Genomic DNA, 18806 nt, shown 5'->3' with positions numbered 1-18806 from the left:
ATGAGCCACAAGGTAAGCACTAGAACTGGCCTGATTACCACGCAGTAAAGAGAGACAATCTGGCAAAGACTGGAGCTCCAGCTTGTCCTTAAATAGCAGGATAAATCAGGAAGATGAGCTCCAGGTGGTTGTAATTGAAGCTCCAGACTCCACCTTGAGTCCCCATGGCAACCTGCACAGACTCAAACAGCAAACCATGACAAATCATCCTGCGATGCAGAGTCAATATTACTTTTTGTGTGTGCATGTGCAAATGATAGACAAATGAAATGAGGCAGACACAGAGTGGAAGGCAGAGAAGTACAAATGAATGAAGAGGAAAGGAAGAGGAGAAAAAAAAGCAAAGCAGTTGTGTGTCTTCAGAATGAGCTGTAACCTAATGAGTCTGGATGAAAGCTGACTGTCTGAGCTAACTCAATTCTTTGCTCTACTAGTCACAGTTCTTAGCTTAATGATGTTTGCTCCAGACTGCTGATGCAAGAACCAACGCTGGATTCTCTTTTTTTGGTCATATGTTTTGCTGCTTGCATGTGTGTTGATCTTAGCCAAGGCAGCACACAGGATGACATCACCCACGCTGTGTAGCAGACATCCGTATAAGACATGTTTACAGTGCTTAAACCGCCGGCATGCCACTATCTCTGCTCATATAAACACAGAACCATGTGCACACTCATATGTGCACACTGTGTTTACACAGAACAGATAAAGAAATATAACCAGAGTGAGGGGGATAAGGCTGTGGTGTCTGGGGTTGTGGTTAAATACACAATAGATTGTATGATGATGCAGCAGAGAGACTTTGTAAAGGGTATCAGAGATTTTGAAGGACAAGGTGTAGTGTGTACACAAAGGTGAGGGGGAGGCATGGCTCCTGCTCAGGAATGCTGTAAAGCTGTTTGTAGAGTCAGCAGGGCAATGAAAAGGCTTAGGTGCTGGATCTCAGCCAAAGATGCGATGGCAAGAAAATATTAAAAGAAAGAAAAGAGAATAGGAAGAAAAAGGAAGGAACAGGATGGGATTTGCAGAGAGAAATATCAAACATGCTGTCTGTGGAGGTCAATTTCACATATTTCATGAGAATCCACTTTTAGGATAATTGAAATTTGAAAAGATCTCAGTACAACTATATCAAATCTCTCTCCTGCAATAATGCACCGTTTGGATGATTTTTATCCTCCCAGTTTTATGTTGGCTCTCAACAGCAGATCTGTTTCAACCATCACTGTGGCTCTAGGGCAGACTTGTTCAACCCTATAAAGACTGTGTTAGTTATGAAAGAATTAAAGACATAGCCATGGTATTATAGTATTCACACACCAATAATCACATTTTCACAGTGATAAAATAAATGGTAATCTTTATTCAGCATAAGGTGTCATAGGCAACTACAAACATTTAATAATAATAATAATAATAATAATAATAATAATAATAATAATAATAATAATAATAATAATAATAATAATAATACAATTATCATTATCATTATTATTATTATTATTATTATTATTATTATTAATAATAATAATAATAATAATAATACAATTATCATCATCATTATTATTATTATTATTGTTATTAATAATAATAATAATAATAATAATAATAATAATAATAATAAGCACCATACTACATTAGCATCAGTTTAACTTTTAAAATGAAAACACGCTCAGTTTATTTTAAAGCATTTGTGCACATTTACAACCCAATAGTCAGCTTTTCAACTTGCACTAATAGTCCCTTAAAATATATAGACAATATATTAAAAAATATACATTTCTTGCAAAAGTTTGTTTGAGAGGATTCCTTCTAGTCTTCCTGCTAAAGACCTCTTCTGTGAGATTTTGAGTTGTTTCTTTGTTTGAGTTTTAGCACTTGCTACAACTGTAATAACCTCTACTGTATGTTCAGATGGTTAAGTTGGGTTGCCATATGCCCTGTGTGTTCATTCTAGCATGCATTACATCTATTCTTCAATCAAAAATGAATTTTATGTACTTTTTTATGCCCTCCCCACAAAAGAAGACCTAAGATGTATTTTGGAATTTTGTATTGCAAATATTGCATGTATAACAGAACAACTTTTCACAGTTCTGTTCCTTTACTATTTAAAGTAAGTACTTTTGCCTGCAATTCCATGTAGAGTCAAAGTTATAGACATTAATGCAGGAATCAAAAGGGAAGAGTATTATAATTACCATGGTGACATCTGGGCATGGGGAAAGAAACTGCAGATGTGAAAGAGCTAGCTGCATAAAGGTGAAGGCGTACAGGGAGTAGGTGGCATGATTAACTTTTGCAGAGGCACAGAAAACCAAAAGACTAAAAGTAAACATTAAACAGATGTAAGTGGATTCAATATTAAGGCTCTGAGAGACTGCAAGCCAGATCAAACCCTAACATTAACATAACCAGAATCAGAGGAATAAATTCAAGCAGGTGATTGTTTCACAGTGCTCACGTTCTGAAATGCATAACTTCCCCACAACTTCAAAGGCAAAGTTTAATAAAGATTCATTTTCTTCCAATTGAGCATGAATAAAATTGCACCTGGCAAGTCAAGCTGAATGCTGTCGCTGCCTAGTGTCTGCACATATTTTCCCTTCAAGCCAAAGCCCAGAAACATCCCACACACAACAGATTAAGAATCGTGGAAAGTACAAGAAGTGTTTCAGGAACATAATTGAGTGGGATTACTTTGGTACAAGTCAATATATTGACTTTTGTGTCTTTTCGCATGGTCCATGTTTGACAGAGGCTGATGATAATATCATTACTTGTCAAGATTGGGGCCCATACTAACATCAAAAAATTTAGTAATCCTGCCAAAAGTAAGGACATCAGGATAGGTGAGTATTTCTGTCTAAACACCATCCGATGTCACAGGAACATAATTATTTTTCTGTTTTTCCAATCCAACATCACCACGGAGGAAGTAACACAATCCTGCATGATGATTGTTTTCAGTTGGTATGGGGTAAAGCAGCTGCTCATACATCACTGTTGTGCTAACTTTTAGAATTAGTGCAGCAGTTTGGTAATATTACCCGATAGAAATTCCCAATAGCAACTAGTTATATGCTTAATAAACAGGGCTCAAGTTTCAAAAGACGGTACAAATTCTGTTAAATTTGATACCATCGGCGTTATAAAGTAGTTAAATTGCCATTGTGGGAAAGAGCACGAGGAGTTTGTTGCCTTAAAGTTAAAACACAAAAACTTGCTGTTAATCGTTCACCAGATTAGCTGGACCGTCTTTAAACTTTTCAATCGTACCGGCCCGAACCGGACCGCTCAGTGGACACAGTTAGACCTTGGTTTAACTTAGTGAGACCAAGACCCAAGTTGAAAAAAAAAAAAATTTGCCCAGCAGTTTTTTTTTTTGTTGTTTTTTTTGTTTTTTTTTGCTAACAAACAGCCAGATAGATAAACGTAGGCAAAACCATCACCTCCTTGGTGGAGGTAATAAAGTGGGACATCAACAAATTTGCTGACTGTTACATTTTCAGACCCTGACATTCACCGTACTGCACCCACTCAGATGTGGAAAATGTAAAACAGGAATATTGTTGGATGGATATTTTAAAATAGACAAGGTTATGCTTTGAATTCCAAAGCAAATGAAAAGCTGCAGCACAAAGAGAATAGAGACAGTGTAAAGTTTCATTTTTATTTATCACCGTCTAAGTGAAAATCCAATTTAGATACACCCCTCCTTGACCACATATCCATGCCGACTCCCACTCACTGTGCAACATAACTCAAGGACAGTGAGTCAGCCAGGCAATATGAGCCTAATCTAATTTGTGCTGCTGAAATCTGAGCCTCCATGAGACAAGCAGAGAGTTGTGAAGTCACAGGGTGAGACCTTTGCCCTGTGTACCTGCTGTGAGAGACAATGAAAGAGGAAACAAGAATGAAAAGGTTTTGGAAAGGAGACTGGTTCCCTTTTGGACCATTTTCCTCTTTTTTCCCTTGTCTGTGTGCAGCAGAGCATGCAGTCAGGACATGAGTATCACGTGACTCATAATCACCACCTGGGGGTGCAAACAGAAAAGAGACCTGACAAATGATTGACCAATGAGGAAAAGATGAGCAAAACAAAAAAAGTGGAAAATCTTCAGGAGAGGATAAAAACTCTTGACATGGTGCTTGTACGAACACAGAGTAAACAAACAAACTTAAACGCATGCAAACACATTTTGCAGACATTTTGCAGCTTTCCTCTTTTAGACCTCACCAGAACAAACAGAATAACTCTTCTCATGCACAGAACAAACATTTCACATTTTAGTGGTTCGGTTTCTCTAATATGAACCCCTCTTATTTCCTCTCTTTATTTTCCTTAAACCAAGTAGAGCCAGACAAATTCCTGTGGGTGTGCTATTTTAGAGAACTGTTGACCACTTTGACAATGGCTGGCAAAGTTGGCGCTGTCATTTGGTGCCAACACATACAAACCAGGAAGTCAAAGACCCCACAGAGATAAATAACTGGTTTCCAGTTCTGACATGGCCACCCATTCCACTGAGATCAGGGATTATTTTTGTCAATAAAATCTAATCAATGTTTGCATCATCTCTAAATTCATGTCTTTTTATTTTTTCATTTGCTAACAATACACTCTAATTACGTCATTACTCAGTGCTTATCCTGCATGTGCATATTGAAAATTCCTTTTGTTGAGCATGGAGATGGATTTTATTGGCTCATAACTCCCTTGACACAGCTTGACACCAATTAGGAGGCTGCTGATATGACAGGTCATCGGTCCACACAGAGTAACTCACAAAAACAAACAAAGCTGCTTTTTTTTTTAAAGCTATTACAGCAAGGAAAGGGAAAGCAAAACATGTACAAAGTTTAGCAAGGGACAGTGATGCGGAGGGAGGAGGAACAGTGTAAAAAAAAAAAAAAACAGTGAGAAAGAGAAAGTGGAAAAAAAAAAGCAGAGTGAAGAAACTGAGGAGAAGCAAAGAAGGATGTAAGAAGAGCTGATGTCGATGCAGCAGAGTGAAATTTCCTGTTGTCAGCCCACGCCTGACTGTCAGCTGACGGTGCTGCCGATTCAGACCTACAGCAGAGTGACAGGAGCGCTGATGTGCAGTTACAGCACATCTGCGATATGAAGGATACCTTGCCCTTTGACGATTAGAATGATGCTTTACAACAACAACAAAGATTTACAAGACACACATTGTCTCCACAAACGCTGCTAAACCATTACAGCATGCTTCAAATAATGTAGCCTGTTTCACAGCTCCCTGGTTCCTCATCAGCACCAGCGTGATGTCATCAAGTCAAGACAGTACAGGAGGGCTATTATTTTCTGTGTAGCGTGGCAATGTTTTCTTATCTGTAAAACCTGGTGATGCCAGTAATGAAACAGGAGAAGGCTTTGCAAAAGCCCTAAGGTGTGTGTGGTGTGAGTTTGTGTGTATGAGCTTGGGAATCACACAACCTCCACCTGCCAAATGAGTGATGAAGGTTCACACAAACTCAGAACATAATCAGGCAAATTATATCCAGATGTTGCTCTTTTGATAACACAACCCCCCCCCCCCCCCCCCCCCCCCCCCCCCCCCGTGTTACACCACTGTCAGTTTAAAACTGGAAACAAGTTACATAGCTTGTGAAAAATATGCAAAGGTTCCCTTAAACTGCCATATTGGCAGCGTAAAAGCATTTAGCTACTTATTGCAACTCAGTTCACCGTATGAGAAAAGGATGCAGAGCAGTATCAGAAAGCCTTATCTGAAAATCTGCCTTAGACCATAAACACAGCAGGCAGTATTAAAGTTTGCATGAGCTTAGCACGCAGAGTCTGGATTTAGCTACAGCTTGACATTAGCTGAGCTTGACTGACCCTGAGAGGTGGCAGTAGTGAATACATGACTTGGTTGGGTATTTGTCCCCGCTGAAGCTGGGAAGTCTCAGCTCTGAAACGTGTCCAGTGACTTGATGTTTAGCTGACCTTACGGTGGTTTTGAATTCATATGTCCCTGCAGACAGCAGAGGCAATCATATCCATAACGGTGAGAAAGCCTGACACAGCATACACCACGAGCGTGTGTAAAACAAGCCTCTAGAGCAGCCGTGACTGAAAATGAAATAGATCCATATTAGGGCAAACACTACAAAAAGATAAGCAGAAAGCAGGTTCACACAGAGGGGTGATGCAGGTCATAGACGCCGTCCCTGCTGGGCTTAACAGGGAACAACAAGCTGGTCCTGGAAATTTAATTATGTTTTGCATCAAGGCAACCCAGTGTCACTCCCAAGCCGATATGGATGCTTGATCAGGATTCTGCCGTGTCCTATTTCAATCCACAAGCTTTTATGGTATGGTACGGTATGGTTCGGTATTGTACGGTAGTCCAATCATTGGCGTAGCTCAAAATTCTGGGCATTGTGTACAAATAATTTTAGTAGGCTCAAATTTTGACTTGATCAATAGCTCTCTATCTCACTCTCTGCTACAGATGATCCTTTTTAACTGGAACCTAGGCCCTACACCGTTTCACCGGACACCATACTCCCTGGTTTCAATCCTTTCCATTACAATTGAGGCGCCCTCAATGTGGGTGGGGTCATTGTAGCAAGGAAGTCGTTTGTTTGCGACCCACATGGCACTACAATGGGGGATGTGGAGATGATGCTAAACAGCTGCTCAGTCTATGGCTTATAATGAGGAAATGATTCCATTAACAGAGCCAGCGGAGGCTGTTGGTGGAAAAGCCATTGTGTTGCTACCTGCTGACACAACCCAAAGTTATCGGTCGTCACGCCTATGGCTCATCCTGTGACATCAAATTCTGGGCAATCGTGGCCCTCAAACTGTGCACATCACATTTAGAGTCCAACTCTGCACCTGATGGAAAAGATCCTAATGGAAACCCCTACAAACTAAGAGGATTGGTGTGAGCTGGGCTTGGCAGGAAAAGGGCCAAAAGAGGAAGAACACCATACAAGCCAGACAGTGATAAGAGTATCGTAACCTGCTAAGAGCTTAATATACAATAGAACAAAATGTGTGGTGTCATTCAGGTTTTTTCATAGTAATAAGCTGCAGATATTTGTTTGCAAATTGAATAATTTAACTATCTGAATGAGCTCATCTCGTCTCGCATCAGCAGTAATAGGACCACGTGGTTTGTGATGTTAAGCTTTGCTGTTACTGAGGTTACACTCTTAAAGTGGTTCTGAAAGGTTAGATATGTATGAATGCTATTGCCCCCATTTGCTAGGTTACACAAGCAAACACAACTGTTAAAATAATGAGCCATTGTGCAGAATTTGATGGGACTTTTTTTTGCTTTTTTGTCAAGTTTGGCTATTTCTGACATTTATTTCTTGGCTATTTTTAACTGACATGGCTATTTTCTCTTTTGTGCATTTTTCCACAATGGCGCATATACTTTTAATGTTGATACAGGTAAATGTCTGAGCCTCCCACTCCTCCTTCAGCCAAATCTTATATGAACATGCACACCCATCATCATACAAATGTAAATCACTGTTGGAAAACAACATCAGTGGGGTACCAGTTGCATTTAGTGGTGACAAGGTATCCACAGGATATAATGGTGTTATTTTTTTCTCCATCTTTGCTAATGCTCTCTCTGTGTACCCCATTTCCTCTTGCCCTCCCTGTGGAAAAACAAAATAAAAGCTTATCTGCAAGTTCAGTGTCCTTCACTTGTGTCCAGATCAGCCCTGGTGTATGACAGATGGTTTGGGAGTGTGAACAAACGAGACATAAAGCCCAATCTGTGAGTTATTCAGTCAGACAGCTGGAGCTGCTGTATGAACAGGGAAGCTGAAATCTGAAAGGACATCCCAGGTCCTCAGGTAACCGAAAGGTCTCTTAAGTTGAAAATATATAATAAAGAATGTTAAAAGAGCATCTCAGTATCAAAGTTACCAATTTAGAACTACATGAACCAATTTAATCTAAAAAGGAGGCTTGTAAGGCTGCTAGATTATTATAATGTAAGCAACAGCATGAAAATGTAGATTGATATTCACTGGTATATGTATCCTGTAACTAGTCTTGTTATGAGTGTAAAGAGAAAGGGGTATATTTCAGATTATTTTGTAAAGAGGAAGGACACAGATCAGGATAAGACAATCACCAGCCTAAACATCAGCAGGCTGACATCTCCCACTGCGGAGCAGGATAAATAAGTCATTGTGGTCAAACACGAGGATCCAGTCTTTCACCACCACAACACAATAAAGTTGGACTGCTAGAGGGGGAAGCCATTGATCCCGGATCAAGTTCTGCAGAACTGCCCCTCAGAACAACCACCTAACATTTCCATGGACCTTTTTTAAATTGTCATAATTTTTTCCACTGAATGGTCCAGATCATTAATGTTAAGATGTTTTATTTCCCGTGTTTGTCTTATGTGACCATGCTCACAATAGTGTATGAAGGTATGTGAGTGTGTGTAAGAGAATAGAACATAATTTGCCCATCCTCTGTTGGTGGGTGATAACTGCCAAGCTGCAATGCTCAATAAAGCTTATATTCTTTAACTGGTAAGTTATCTGTCTGAAATACTGAGATGCAGTTATAAACTACTTTTGCATGAAAGTCATTAGGAAGTATTCTTATTTAAGGATGATTTTCTTTAATTAATGATATAATTAAATATGTATGATTAAGAGGAATTGATTGATGAAAATAAACCAGCGTGCATCTTCTCCCCCTGACAGTGAAACGGTAACTCAGTCAACGAAAGTTTTATTTTCACAGCTGGAGATCAAGTTTCAGTGGGAAAGAATGATCACACATCAGTAAAACATGAAAACAAGGACAGTCTGAGGGGGCTGCTGAAAAACAAATCAAAACCCATTTGCTTAACCGGTTCTGTCTGTGACCTCAACAAGGAGATGTAAGCAGGTGAAGCCCTCAATCTCACCTCTGCCAGTTTAACTGTTGTTCAGATTAACACCACATGAATTTTTTAAGCGCCACCTGACCCAAGCCTACATGAAAATTCTGCTCCGTTGAGGATTTGAGGAAGACAACGTAGATAAGGCTGAAAACAAGGGAAAGTTGAACCAATTATAGAAAAAGGCTGGAGGCCAGAAATAGGAAAAATCTTCACAAAACTAAACAGTAAAGTGATATAACTGCATTTAAAGTAAAGAAAGCAGAGAGCTTTATCCCTCAACAACTTCACTATTCTGAAGAGAACCATCCTATCGCTGACTTTCTAAGCCTCCTGTGTCATTTGATAGACATTAAAACACTCACAAGGCCGTGCACTACATCAGACTGTGATCCAATTAGCTCACTGTCAAATGTGAACCATGTTGATAATTAGTGCAGAGTTGTAGTGATAAAGCTCTAAGTATGTCACCTTCCAGAAGTAGGACATCAGTGTGAGCTACAGGGGCTAATGGGAACGCTACTCACAACTGGCCAGAGAATGAAGCACACCATCACTCACACTGCAGCTGCACTGCAAGCAGCAGAATGTCTTTAACATGACAATCCACTTAAATAGTACAAACATGTTGCTGTCAAGCCACATGATTTATTTCAACCAAAATCATTTGTGGTTTTGTTTAAGTCTCCCATCTCTCTCGCTTTTTTTTTTATAACTCTCTTTCATTTTTTTGAATAATTATGTCAGTACGTGAGCATAAATGTGCCTGGTGTATATGCACGTATATTAGGTCAGGGACTATTTGCCCATCTTAGTGGGAGCAGAAAGAATGAGTGCAAATGAAGACGTCAGAGTGTGTCTGTAGCCCGTTCATTTATCAGTTTCAAATATACATCCACAAATAAACACACACACATGGATTATAAATTATAAGAACCCTGTGGCATGATTGGTACAGATCCACTGACTTGTCCTTCAGCAGCTGTGTCATCTGTTTCTCCTCAAGCTCTTCATTTTCATTTTCATTTTCATTTAACTGACCTTTTAGTTGTGTCACATGACAGCATTTATTTTTGTCTTCTGTATCTACACGTAGGAGCTCAACTTTGCCATTTATATGTTTTTTTGTTTTTTTTTTATTGTTATTTTTTCCATCAGAAGGACACTTGTGGATTTTTAGCCTAGAAACTGAGTTCTAAGCTCAGTCTGCCCTCTACTGGAATAAATTTGTTACACAACATGCCTGTTGGGACTGATAAGTGGCACTGCTGAGCTATATATGCTATTTAATATCTTTAAGTCCAAGCCACTTGCATGCTGTGCTCGTCTTTCAGTGTATTCCTTAAATAGGTAAATTGTGATATACATAATTAGTCATTCAAGGTTTTATCAGCCAGGTGTAAAAAAAAAAAGGTTCCAATTCATTATACTATGAAGTGCTTAGGTAAAAGCAGAGCATTTTTTTAAGATTATGATTTTAGTTAGAATTAAAAATATTTATTTTATCATATCTTTACCATTACACTATGTAAGTTAAAGTCCTCTGCAACTACAATTTAAACAATGCAACTATGTATTACCGGAGTCGGCCTCCAGAGGGTGCTCTTGTTATATCTAAAAGAAAATAACGTCACTCTGCTTTAAACACTTAATGGATCTACTATGAGATTATTTTATCATTATCTGTTTCAGCCAGAAGTAGCTTTACAACTCAACATGTGTAAAAGGTGACTGAGGAGCTCAAAGACCAGCATACCATTTTTCAGATCACATAAACCAGAGGATACTATAGTGTCAACAATCCAAAGTCAGTATTAAAGTGAACCTGTCCCACTGCTGGCCCCCACAAGTCAAAAATATGGAAAGTCCTGCAGTACAAGAAGGCTGTGAGATTACTTTTGAGCCCTTAGTAACAAAACAAAACAACTCTTAGTCTCAGACTGAATATTTTCAGGGCATGCCATTGCACCTAGCATGCTATTTCTCCAAGGTTAGGTAAAGAAAGAAAAAGTACTCTGACTTTGTCTCACATGTCTCTCAGCAGCAGATCATGTGCTTTCTAAAGTCTGACAAACATTGTAAGCTTTGTTGTCAAAATATACTCTAGACTATCAGAATCAGCATCATTAACATCACAGTGTGTTATGCAACCAGGACAGATGCTGGGCAACATCGGTTTAAAAGTAACGACACGACTTTGGAATTGACTATGTTCATAGTGTGTGTTGAAACACAAATCGACAAATTTCCTGAGGTCTGAATGAAATACTGGTGAACCTCTTTCATCAGAACAACACAGAGAAACACTCCAGCAGCTCAGTATTCTTGTATTAATTTATACTTTTATTCCAACAGAACATTTAGGTGTGTGGAGCGACCCGCTTGACTCCATTCAACCCTGAATCACCTCATAAGAGTATGAGAGATCATTTTGTATGAGAAGTTAGCTCACACACCAGAACTACTGGTAATGGGAAAATACTTGACAAGCATTTGTATTCACTTTCCTGCAGTCTTTTACTTGCCTTCTCAGTTGAGGCATGGACAAGTGGTAGAAGTCACATGGTGATTCCTCCATGCATGACTTCAGGACTTGCCTGTAGCTCCAATCAGCTGCATTTTGTTGAAGGTTTTAGCTGTTAGCATTACCAGCATGTGCTTTTGGATTGGTTAGCGGTACGTATTAGGCTTTCTTATGGGACTCAGCTGTGCAATCACCTGTTATTGATGTGCCAAATCCTAACTTCATGGAAAACTTTGTTTCAAGCAATAAAATCACTAAAAGCAGAGACATTGTTGTTTCAGAAAAAATAGATATATTTAATTTATTTAATATAATGGAACAAATAGGATGGAGTTGGGGTGTCTAACTTGGCTTTGTCTCCTACATTGTAATCCTGGTGAGAAACAAACAACCACCGATTTGCTGTGGTTGACAACAAAGATTACAATGTTTATCAGCCTTTAGAAAGCGCATGATGTTCCGCATCCCCAGTTGGGCATCAACATAAGGCAACTCCGAGGTCAGTTTAAGCTGTCTTCAAACAAGACCTGGAGACAAAAAACCAAAACCCACCATCATTGATGGATTTTACAAAAACAAGCTCCATGAAGCTGAGAAAAATAAAAGAGTTTGCAGACACTGCTTGGGGTTTTAAGGAGTCTCCAAGGTTTAAATCCAGATCCATTACAAGAATACATGAAGAAAAATTAAACCACTAGAGCCAGACTCAGAGATTGCTTTCATATTCCACTTAGAGAGGTGTTTTTGGTCAATCGGCATTCTTTCGTCAAGCCTCTCAGACGTGGAACATATTACCTGTCGAAATACGAGAACCCCTTCCTCTCAATTTATTTACAAAAACTAAAGTCATGGTTGTTTGGAAATCAGGTCTGTCTTTGTTTATGATTGTAATGATAGCTGATGGCGAATTTTCTTTCCTTTTTTTTTCCCTCCTAGGATGAAATTTTACTGTTATCATGTATTTTATTTCAACTTGTATATTGTTGTTTCTTAACTGCAGCTTGATGCTGTGATGTGTTGTGGATGTGTTGTGGACTCTGCCACGAAGAGTTAGGAATGAAAATTAGCTTTGGCAAAATCCTGCACATTTTACATGTACAATGTATGATCACACAAACTGTCCCTTTTATAAACAAACAAACATTTACTGGTGTAAATAGCATTTTTTTTGTCTAGCTGTAGTTTATTTTGGCATCATTTGGAGGCTGCAGAGCACCTCGGGATCTGAACACACATCTCAAATATCACTGCAGTTTCAGTATGTCACCTCTTTCTCTAAAATCACTTCCTCTTTGCAGCAACTTCTCAACAGGGGCAAGAAGAGCCCTCACTGAAAATGAAACGTGATGCTGTAACTCACTCTTCTTTATAACTCCAAAGAAGTTGTGGGGAGCTCATAAACATAACCTTACTTATTTGTATGCACCTTGAGAAAGTGATGAAATAAGAAGATGGTGTGAACAAATGAAGTTGGCTCAAGCCCGGCGGAAAAGTCGGTGGAAGTAGGAGAAGCTACATGGCATGTTTGGATGTTGTTGTGAAGATGGCTGACATGAGGTATTTTCTTTATGAGTGTAATACCCCAAAATCAAATTATGCAATCTTTCATGTCTCAAATAAAGATGTAAAGCTGTTGCCAATGTTAATTCAGTTTGTTCGGAGACTGTGTCGGTAATTGGAGACATAATGTCTTTAAACACTGCCATAAGAGGGGACACAGGTGTGCTGTCTTCATTTTTCAAGCAGCTGCTTTCAGACAAGCAAGAACCCAGGAACAGCTGCGTGTAGTTATCACATTATGTCTAAAGTCTGATTCAGGTCCAACATGAAACTGCTTTGCTTCTATTTTGTTTTGATTTTTGTTTTCCCAATCAATTCCTGTTGTTGTCTACTATTCTGGTAGTTATGGTGACTAAACAGTGACATCCAACCTTGCCTTTCTGCCAGCTGCTACCCACATTTTGCAGAAAGGTACATGTGAGTGGTTTCTCTGTGAAAAGCCCCTGAGAGTCATGCTCACTACGTGCGAGTTACAAGCTCTGATCATTCCAAGTATAGCTGTCTGATCTCTGCAGTTACAACTGCCAAACATCTCAGACCCGAGAGCAAGGATGAGCTCATCATCTTTATCTTTTGGAAGAGAACAAAAACCCAAGCTGAAAAATGAATCGTCTTACACACAACTTTGTGTGTATTAGTAATACGAACATTTTTTATTGCTCTTCAGGCCAGTATTAACTATATTTGTGAAAAAAATGCACTACTGTGTACACTGACAACACAGACTAACATTGTTTTCTATTTGAGTTTCTGATTAGGGACCAATTATGATGATAAATGAAGAAAAGACATTGTGATCTGCAGACACAGAACCCCAAATTTGTCACAACTGCACTTTGCATGACAGTCGTGCTATTCTGTTTCGCTCATCTTGCAGCTCATCTGTAGGTGTGAAACATTGCATTTCAAATATTATAAATAGCTTGGGGATGTGATATTTTGCTATACACACACTAACACACACATTTAAAAACACATCATACAGTACCTACATAAACCTTGCTCAACATTTCCAAATATGTACAGAAAAACAGGAAACATTCATGTATATAAAGGCTAAAATCCAAACTGCAAATTAATTGCGAAGGTATGCTTCACTACATAAACTTTGCTTCTAGAAAGGAAAATTATTCTTATTCTTCAAGGTGGAGAAAAGTCTTCAACTTGCAGCAGTGTAAGAATGATTTTTATCTTTAAAACATATTTGTATTTAATTTCACTCAAATATTTAATGTGTAAAGTATGTAAAGTTGATCAGAGTGCCTCATTTCTCACACACACACACACACACACACATATAAAATATATATATATATATATATATATATATATATATATATATATATATATATATATATATATATATAGATATAGATATAGATATATATATATAGATATATATATAGATATATATAGATAGATATATATAGATATATATATCCCCTGCAGCAGGATCAAAGCTTTTAAATCAGAAAAGCCTGTGTTTGCAAAAACAAACTTTGCATTAGCCTTGATTTTAGTAAAAACAGCTTTCAAAAGGTCAGCTGGATCGTTGGGAAGGTGAAATTGGGTGGCTACAAACACTACATCCTGCATCCGCCTGTTCAACAAAATAGGAAATCCAGAAAAGTTTCTCTCAAAATAATAAGTTAAAACTGAGATTTTAATTTTAAAAGATCAACATTTTCTAAGCTCACAGGACAAGTAGTGTTTATTTTACTAACATACCAATACAAATGTAAGATTAAAGTGGAGTTAAGCACCTAAACATACGTAGTTTTGTTTTAAAGTTGTGTCAGTAATTGAAAAGAAAACCAAACATGTATAGAAGTAAACCTGTAAATTTATCAGCCATACCTTTGCATAAAGGAAATAATTAAATGAAGACAACAAAGATGTAATTATTTGCATATTTTAATTATAGCCGTGCAGCAAACCAAATGACACTGTGTTAAAACCATAAAGGGAAGACTGATGTGGCCAGACATCATGTCAAATGCACGATTACCCTCAGTACACTTGTTTACTGTTTCCAGTGCGTAAATAGTGGCTGCACCGGCTCATGGTTCCACATTTGGTCTGAAACCAGAAACTACAAGAATCACACAATGGTAAGTCTTATCTTTACCAATGGAAAAAAAAAATACTTGTTTCAAACCTCCTACATAAACAGATGAAGTTAAATTGAATTTATTGTCATCAAGCTGAAAATGTCTGAATTTAAAATGAGTCACTATCCCGTTTCAGAGTTTCTGTAAACCTGTCCATTCAAGGTCACAAGTCTGTGTTTAAATCATTACTCACCTGTTTGTTTCTTCTACCTCTACACTTTCACTCCCACTGCCTCTTTCTCCTCTTTTCTGTGTTCTCTTATGTTTTCTCCACTCTAACTCATGATAGGTGCTGAACTGCACGGGGCTCGACAAAGTGCTGGAAAGATATTATCTGGCCCCCTGTTACGGAATCGAGTTCTGCATTGGTTTCCCTGGCAACCTTTTGGTAGTACTTGGTTATATTTTTTGTTTGCCGGAGTGGCAGAGCTGCAATATTTACCTTTTTAACTTGGCAGTGTCCGACCTTATTTTCCTCTGCACACTGCCACACCTTTCCTAGCTCTATGCAAATGACCTCAAAGAAACTCTTCCCTACGCTTGCATTTTCAACCGCTATGTGCTTCATGTCAATCTTTACTCTTCCATCCTCTTTATGGTGTGGCTCAGCATGGATCGCTTCCTGCTCATAAAACATCCCACAAGGAACCACCACCTGCTGAAGCCACGAACAGCCCTGGTTGTGACAGGGCTGAGCTGGCTAGCTGTCAATGCAGAAATTGCTCCAATGGTAGTACTAATGACCCAGGACTTACAGAAACAGAACGGAAGCCGCTGCATGGATTTTGCAAGCCTAAAAGGAGGAGTGAATCCATTAGGCTACAGCATTGGCTTAACTGTGACTGGTTACATTCTCCCTTTGCTTGGACTTTGCATTTTTTCCTACAAAGTTGCACATCTGCTCCATGTGCAAGAAAGAGCGGTACAGGGCAGGACATCTTATAAGCGACCTCTCAGGTTTGCTGCATCAGCTGCTGTCATGTTTCTGGTCCTCTACACACCCTACCATGTGCTGAGAAATGTCAGAATAGCATCTCAGCAGCCCTGGACAAAGCTTCTGCAGTGCACAAAGATGCACATAAAAGCCCTTTACATCTTAAGTCGACCGCTGGCCTTCCTGCACAGTGTCATCAATCCTGTTTTTTACTTCCTCATGGGTGACAAGTTCAGAGAGCTCCTCATTTCTAAATTTAGGAAGATGGCAGGAAAAACTAAGCAGAGAAGAGAACCGGCTTAAACTTAAGATGGGATGTGTTTACCTTTTTACTTTGAAATAACTAAAATATGTACAACATTATGCCCATAAAGAAACCATTGTCTTTGCAGCACATTCAAGTCTCATTTACTTGAAGCATTTTTTTTTTATTCTGAATGCCTTCTGAGTTGTCATTAAAGAATTATTTGTATCATCAATGTAAGAAGCAGGATGTATTACTGTTGCAACTTATTTTGGAAACACTTCAGCATTCCAGAGTTGAATTGTATTGTTTTGTTTCAAATGTAATGTAAATGTGTGAGTACTACTAACTTAGTGTTCATATAACTGATGTTAAAAATTTAAAGATATTAGAAAATGTGGCCCTGCGATGGACTGGCAAGCTGTCCAGGGTGTACCCTGCCAGTCGCCCAAAGCCAGCTGGGATACACTCCAGCTTCCCCGCAACCCTGAATTGGATTGAGCAGTTCAGAAAACGAAAGAATGAATTAGCAAATGTAAGGTGTTATTTTTTCTTATTTGTCTTGTCAGGGTTTGTGTTTCAACGTCATATTAAAACTTCTCCAAAGAAAAGTGTCCGAATTTAATTTCTTGACAAAATATTAGTGGATTATGAAATTCAAGTTGAGTTTGAGTGGAAAGCTGTGTTTGATATAATTAATGCATATAATTACAGTTTTATTTGTTGCGTTTCCCCATTTTATCATTGAAGTATTGCTTTCTTTTTTTTTTTTTAAAGAATCACAATGGACATCATTATTAAATGTCTATTTATCCTGCACACCTGTTTGTTTTTGGTTTTCAGGTCCAGCTTTTCCTCCCCACTTTTCAGCTGCTTCCATGTCTCCTTCTTCTTCATCCAACAGGTGATGAAAGACAAAACCCGCACTGGGAAACAACACTATCACCCACAATCAACACCATCCATATTGATATCATGAACCTATCTGGTATCTTTGGTTTTGTGTTTTATGTTCACAAAACAAATACAAAATTTTCTTTTGTGTGTGTGATTTGGAAAGATTTTGTATCAACTAAATCTGGCCTTCATTACTGTGAAAAGTCGATATATCCTACCCAGCATAAAAATAGTCACGTATTAAAGTAAATGGTCACGGTGGTTTCCTAGAATTTGATCTAACACTTTTGTCACATCCCCATATGACTGACACATTTTACTGTTAATCTCTGAGTTGATCTGACTCCAGGAAATCGCAACGTGACTAACGGCAAAGAGCCAATCTTAGTTACACATGTTCTGTATTTATACAATGACATTGCAGGAAGTGCTGACGCCTTAACTATATACTTTCATCCCTACAATCACTCATCATAATATGTTTTGCAGTGTTGTACCTTTGAAATGTGCACATTTGAAAACAAGATTCTGTTTAGCTTCTCCTGCACAAGCTCATATAGAGGATGTGGCACTGCTCTAAAATAATCTTTGTTTTTCAGGTATTTAACTTCACCTAGCTTGTTTGTTAGCATTTTGTTGACATTCTTTTTTTTTTTATTATTTTTTTTTTTTTTATCATTTTTCAACTAACACATTCCTTTTTTTTCACCTAGTATAGGAGCATAGGTGTTTTTAGCCCTTTTTTCGGAGGTGCTGAAGCACCCCCAGACTGAAGCAAAAAACCCCTAAAATCTGCAGGTTTTTTTTTTTTTGTGTATGCATTTAAAAAAAAAAAAAAATCCAACAAACTCTAAAAGTGTATACACTATACACTACCTGGTATAAAAAGTAATATCTTAGCGCTCTCTGCAGAATGTTGTGCTGCTGAGTTGTTGAATCACGACAGTAGTATGAGTGTCTGGCTTCAAACTTAGGTTAGTCTTTATGTGTGTTGAGGTAGGAGTTAGCTAATGTTTTTCTAGCTAACGTTACAGGTGTTAAGTACCACTGTCCTGTTTGAACAAATGAGAGAAGCTAGTTGCTGTGTCAATTGCATGGGTTCATAAAAAAAACAATATGCTAACAATGGAAAGCTAACATTATAAATCCTCCTGCATTGTGTGCATGTGTGTACAGCCTCATCATGCACATCAGATGAGAGCTCCAGGTAAGAGCATATTAATGTTGATACAGGTACAAGGACTAACCTGCTGTATCCAAAAATCATCATACATTGCATATAATGTACCCTTGGTAGGGTTCCCTTGCTTTTATAATTATTAAATGTTTTGTAGATTTGAAGCACTTTTCTTTTTTGAAATTGTATTTTTATTTATGTATTATATATAAATGGAAAAAGTCACTTTCTGTTGATGTGTTACACATGATACATTGTGTCAAATAAAAGTACAAAAAAATTAGACCAAGATCCATTTTTGGCATTTATGGTACTCAATATATTTCACTCTAGACACAAACCTATTGTTTATGTGTGTGCTGAAAAGCTGTTGTATCAAACTAAGGTTTTTTCTGCCAGAAATTGAGCAAAATGTTTCTTTAATTATTTCAATCTATTAATCTTTTACTGTGTCTC

At 38.2% G+C, this 18806-nt stretch overlaps 1 protein-coding gene across 1 annotated transcript; it reads left to right on the top strand.

Annotated features, from left to right (window-relative positions):
• LOC306760188 (succinate receptor 1-like) lies at positions 1–16335 on the top strand (the record flags this gene model as incomplete). The annotated part of the gene is given in 4 exon segments (XM_079245981.1): positions 1–12; positions 6715–6921; positions 15388–15597; positions 15601–16335. Coding segments are annotated over 4 exon segments (1164 nt in total).
• Between the last annotated feature and the right edge of the window lie 2471 nt (positions 16336–18806).

Source organism: Telmatherina bonti (genome assembly GCF_933228915.1).
Source record: "Telmatherina bonti genome assembly, chromosome: 9".
In the NCBI taxonomy this organism is placed as follows: Eukaryota; Metazoa; Chordata; class Actinopteri; order Atheriniformes; family Telmatherinidae; genus Telmatherina; species Telmatherina bonti.
Note: the sequence above shows the minus strand (reverse complement) of the source record. Positions and strands in the feature narration are given on the sequence as shown.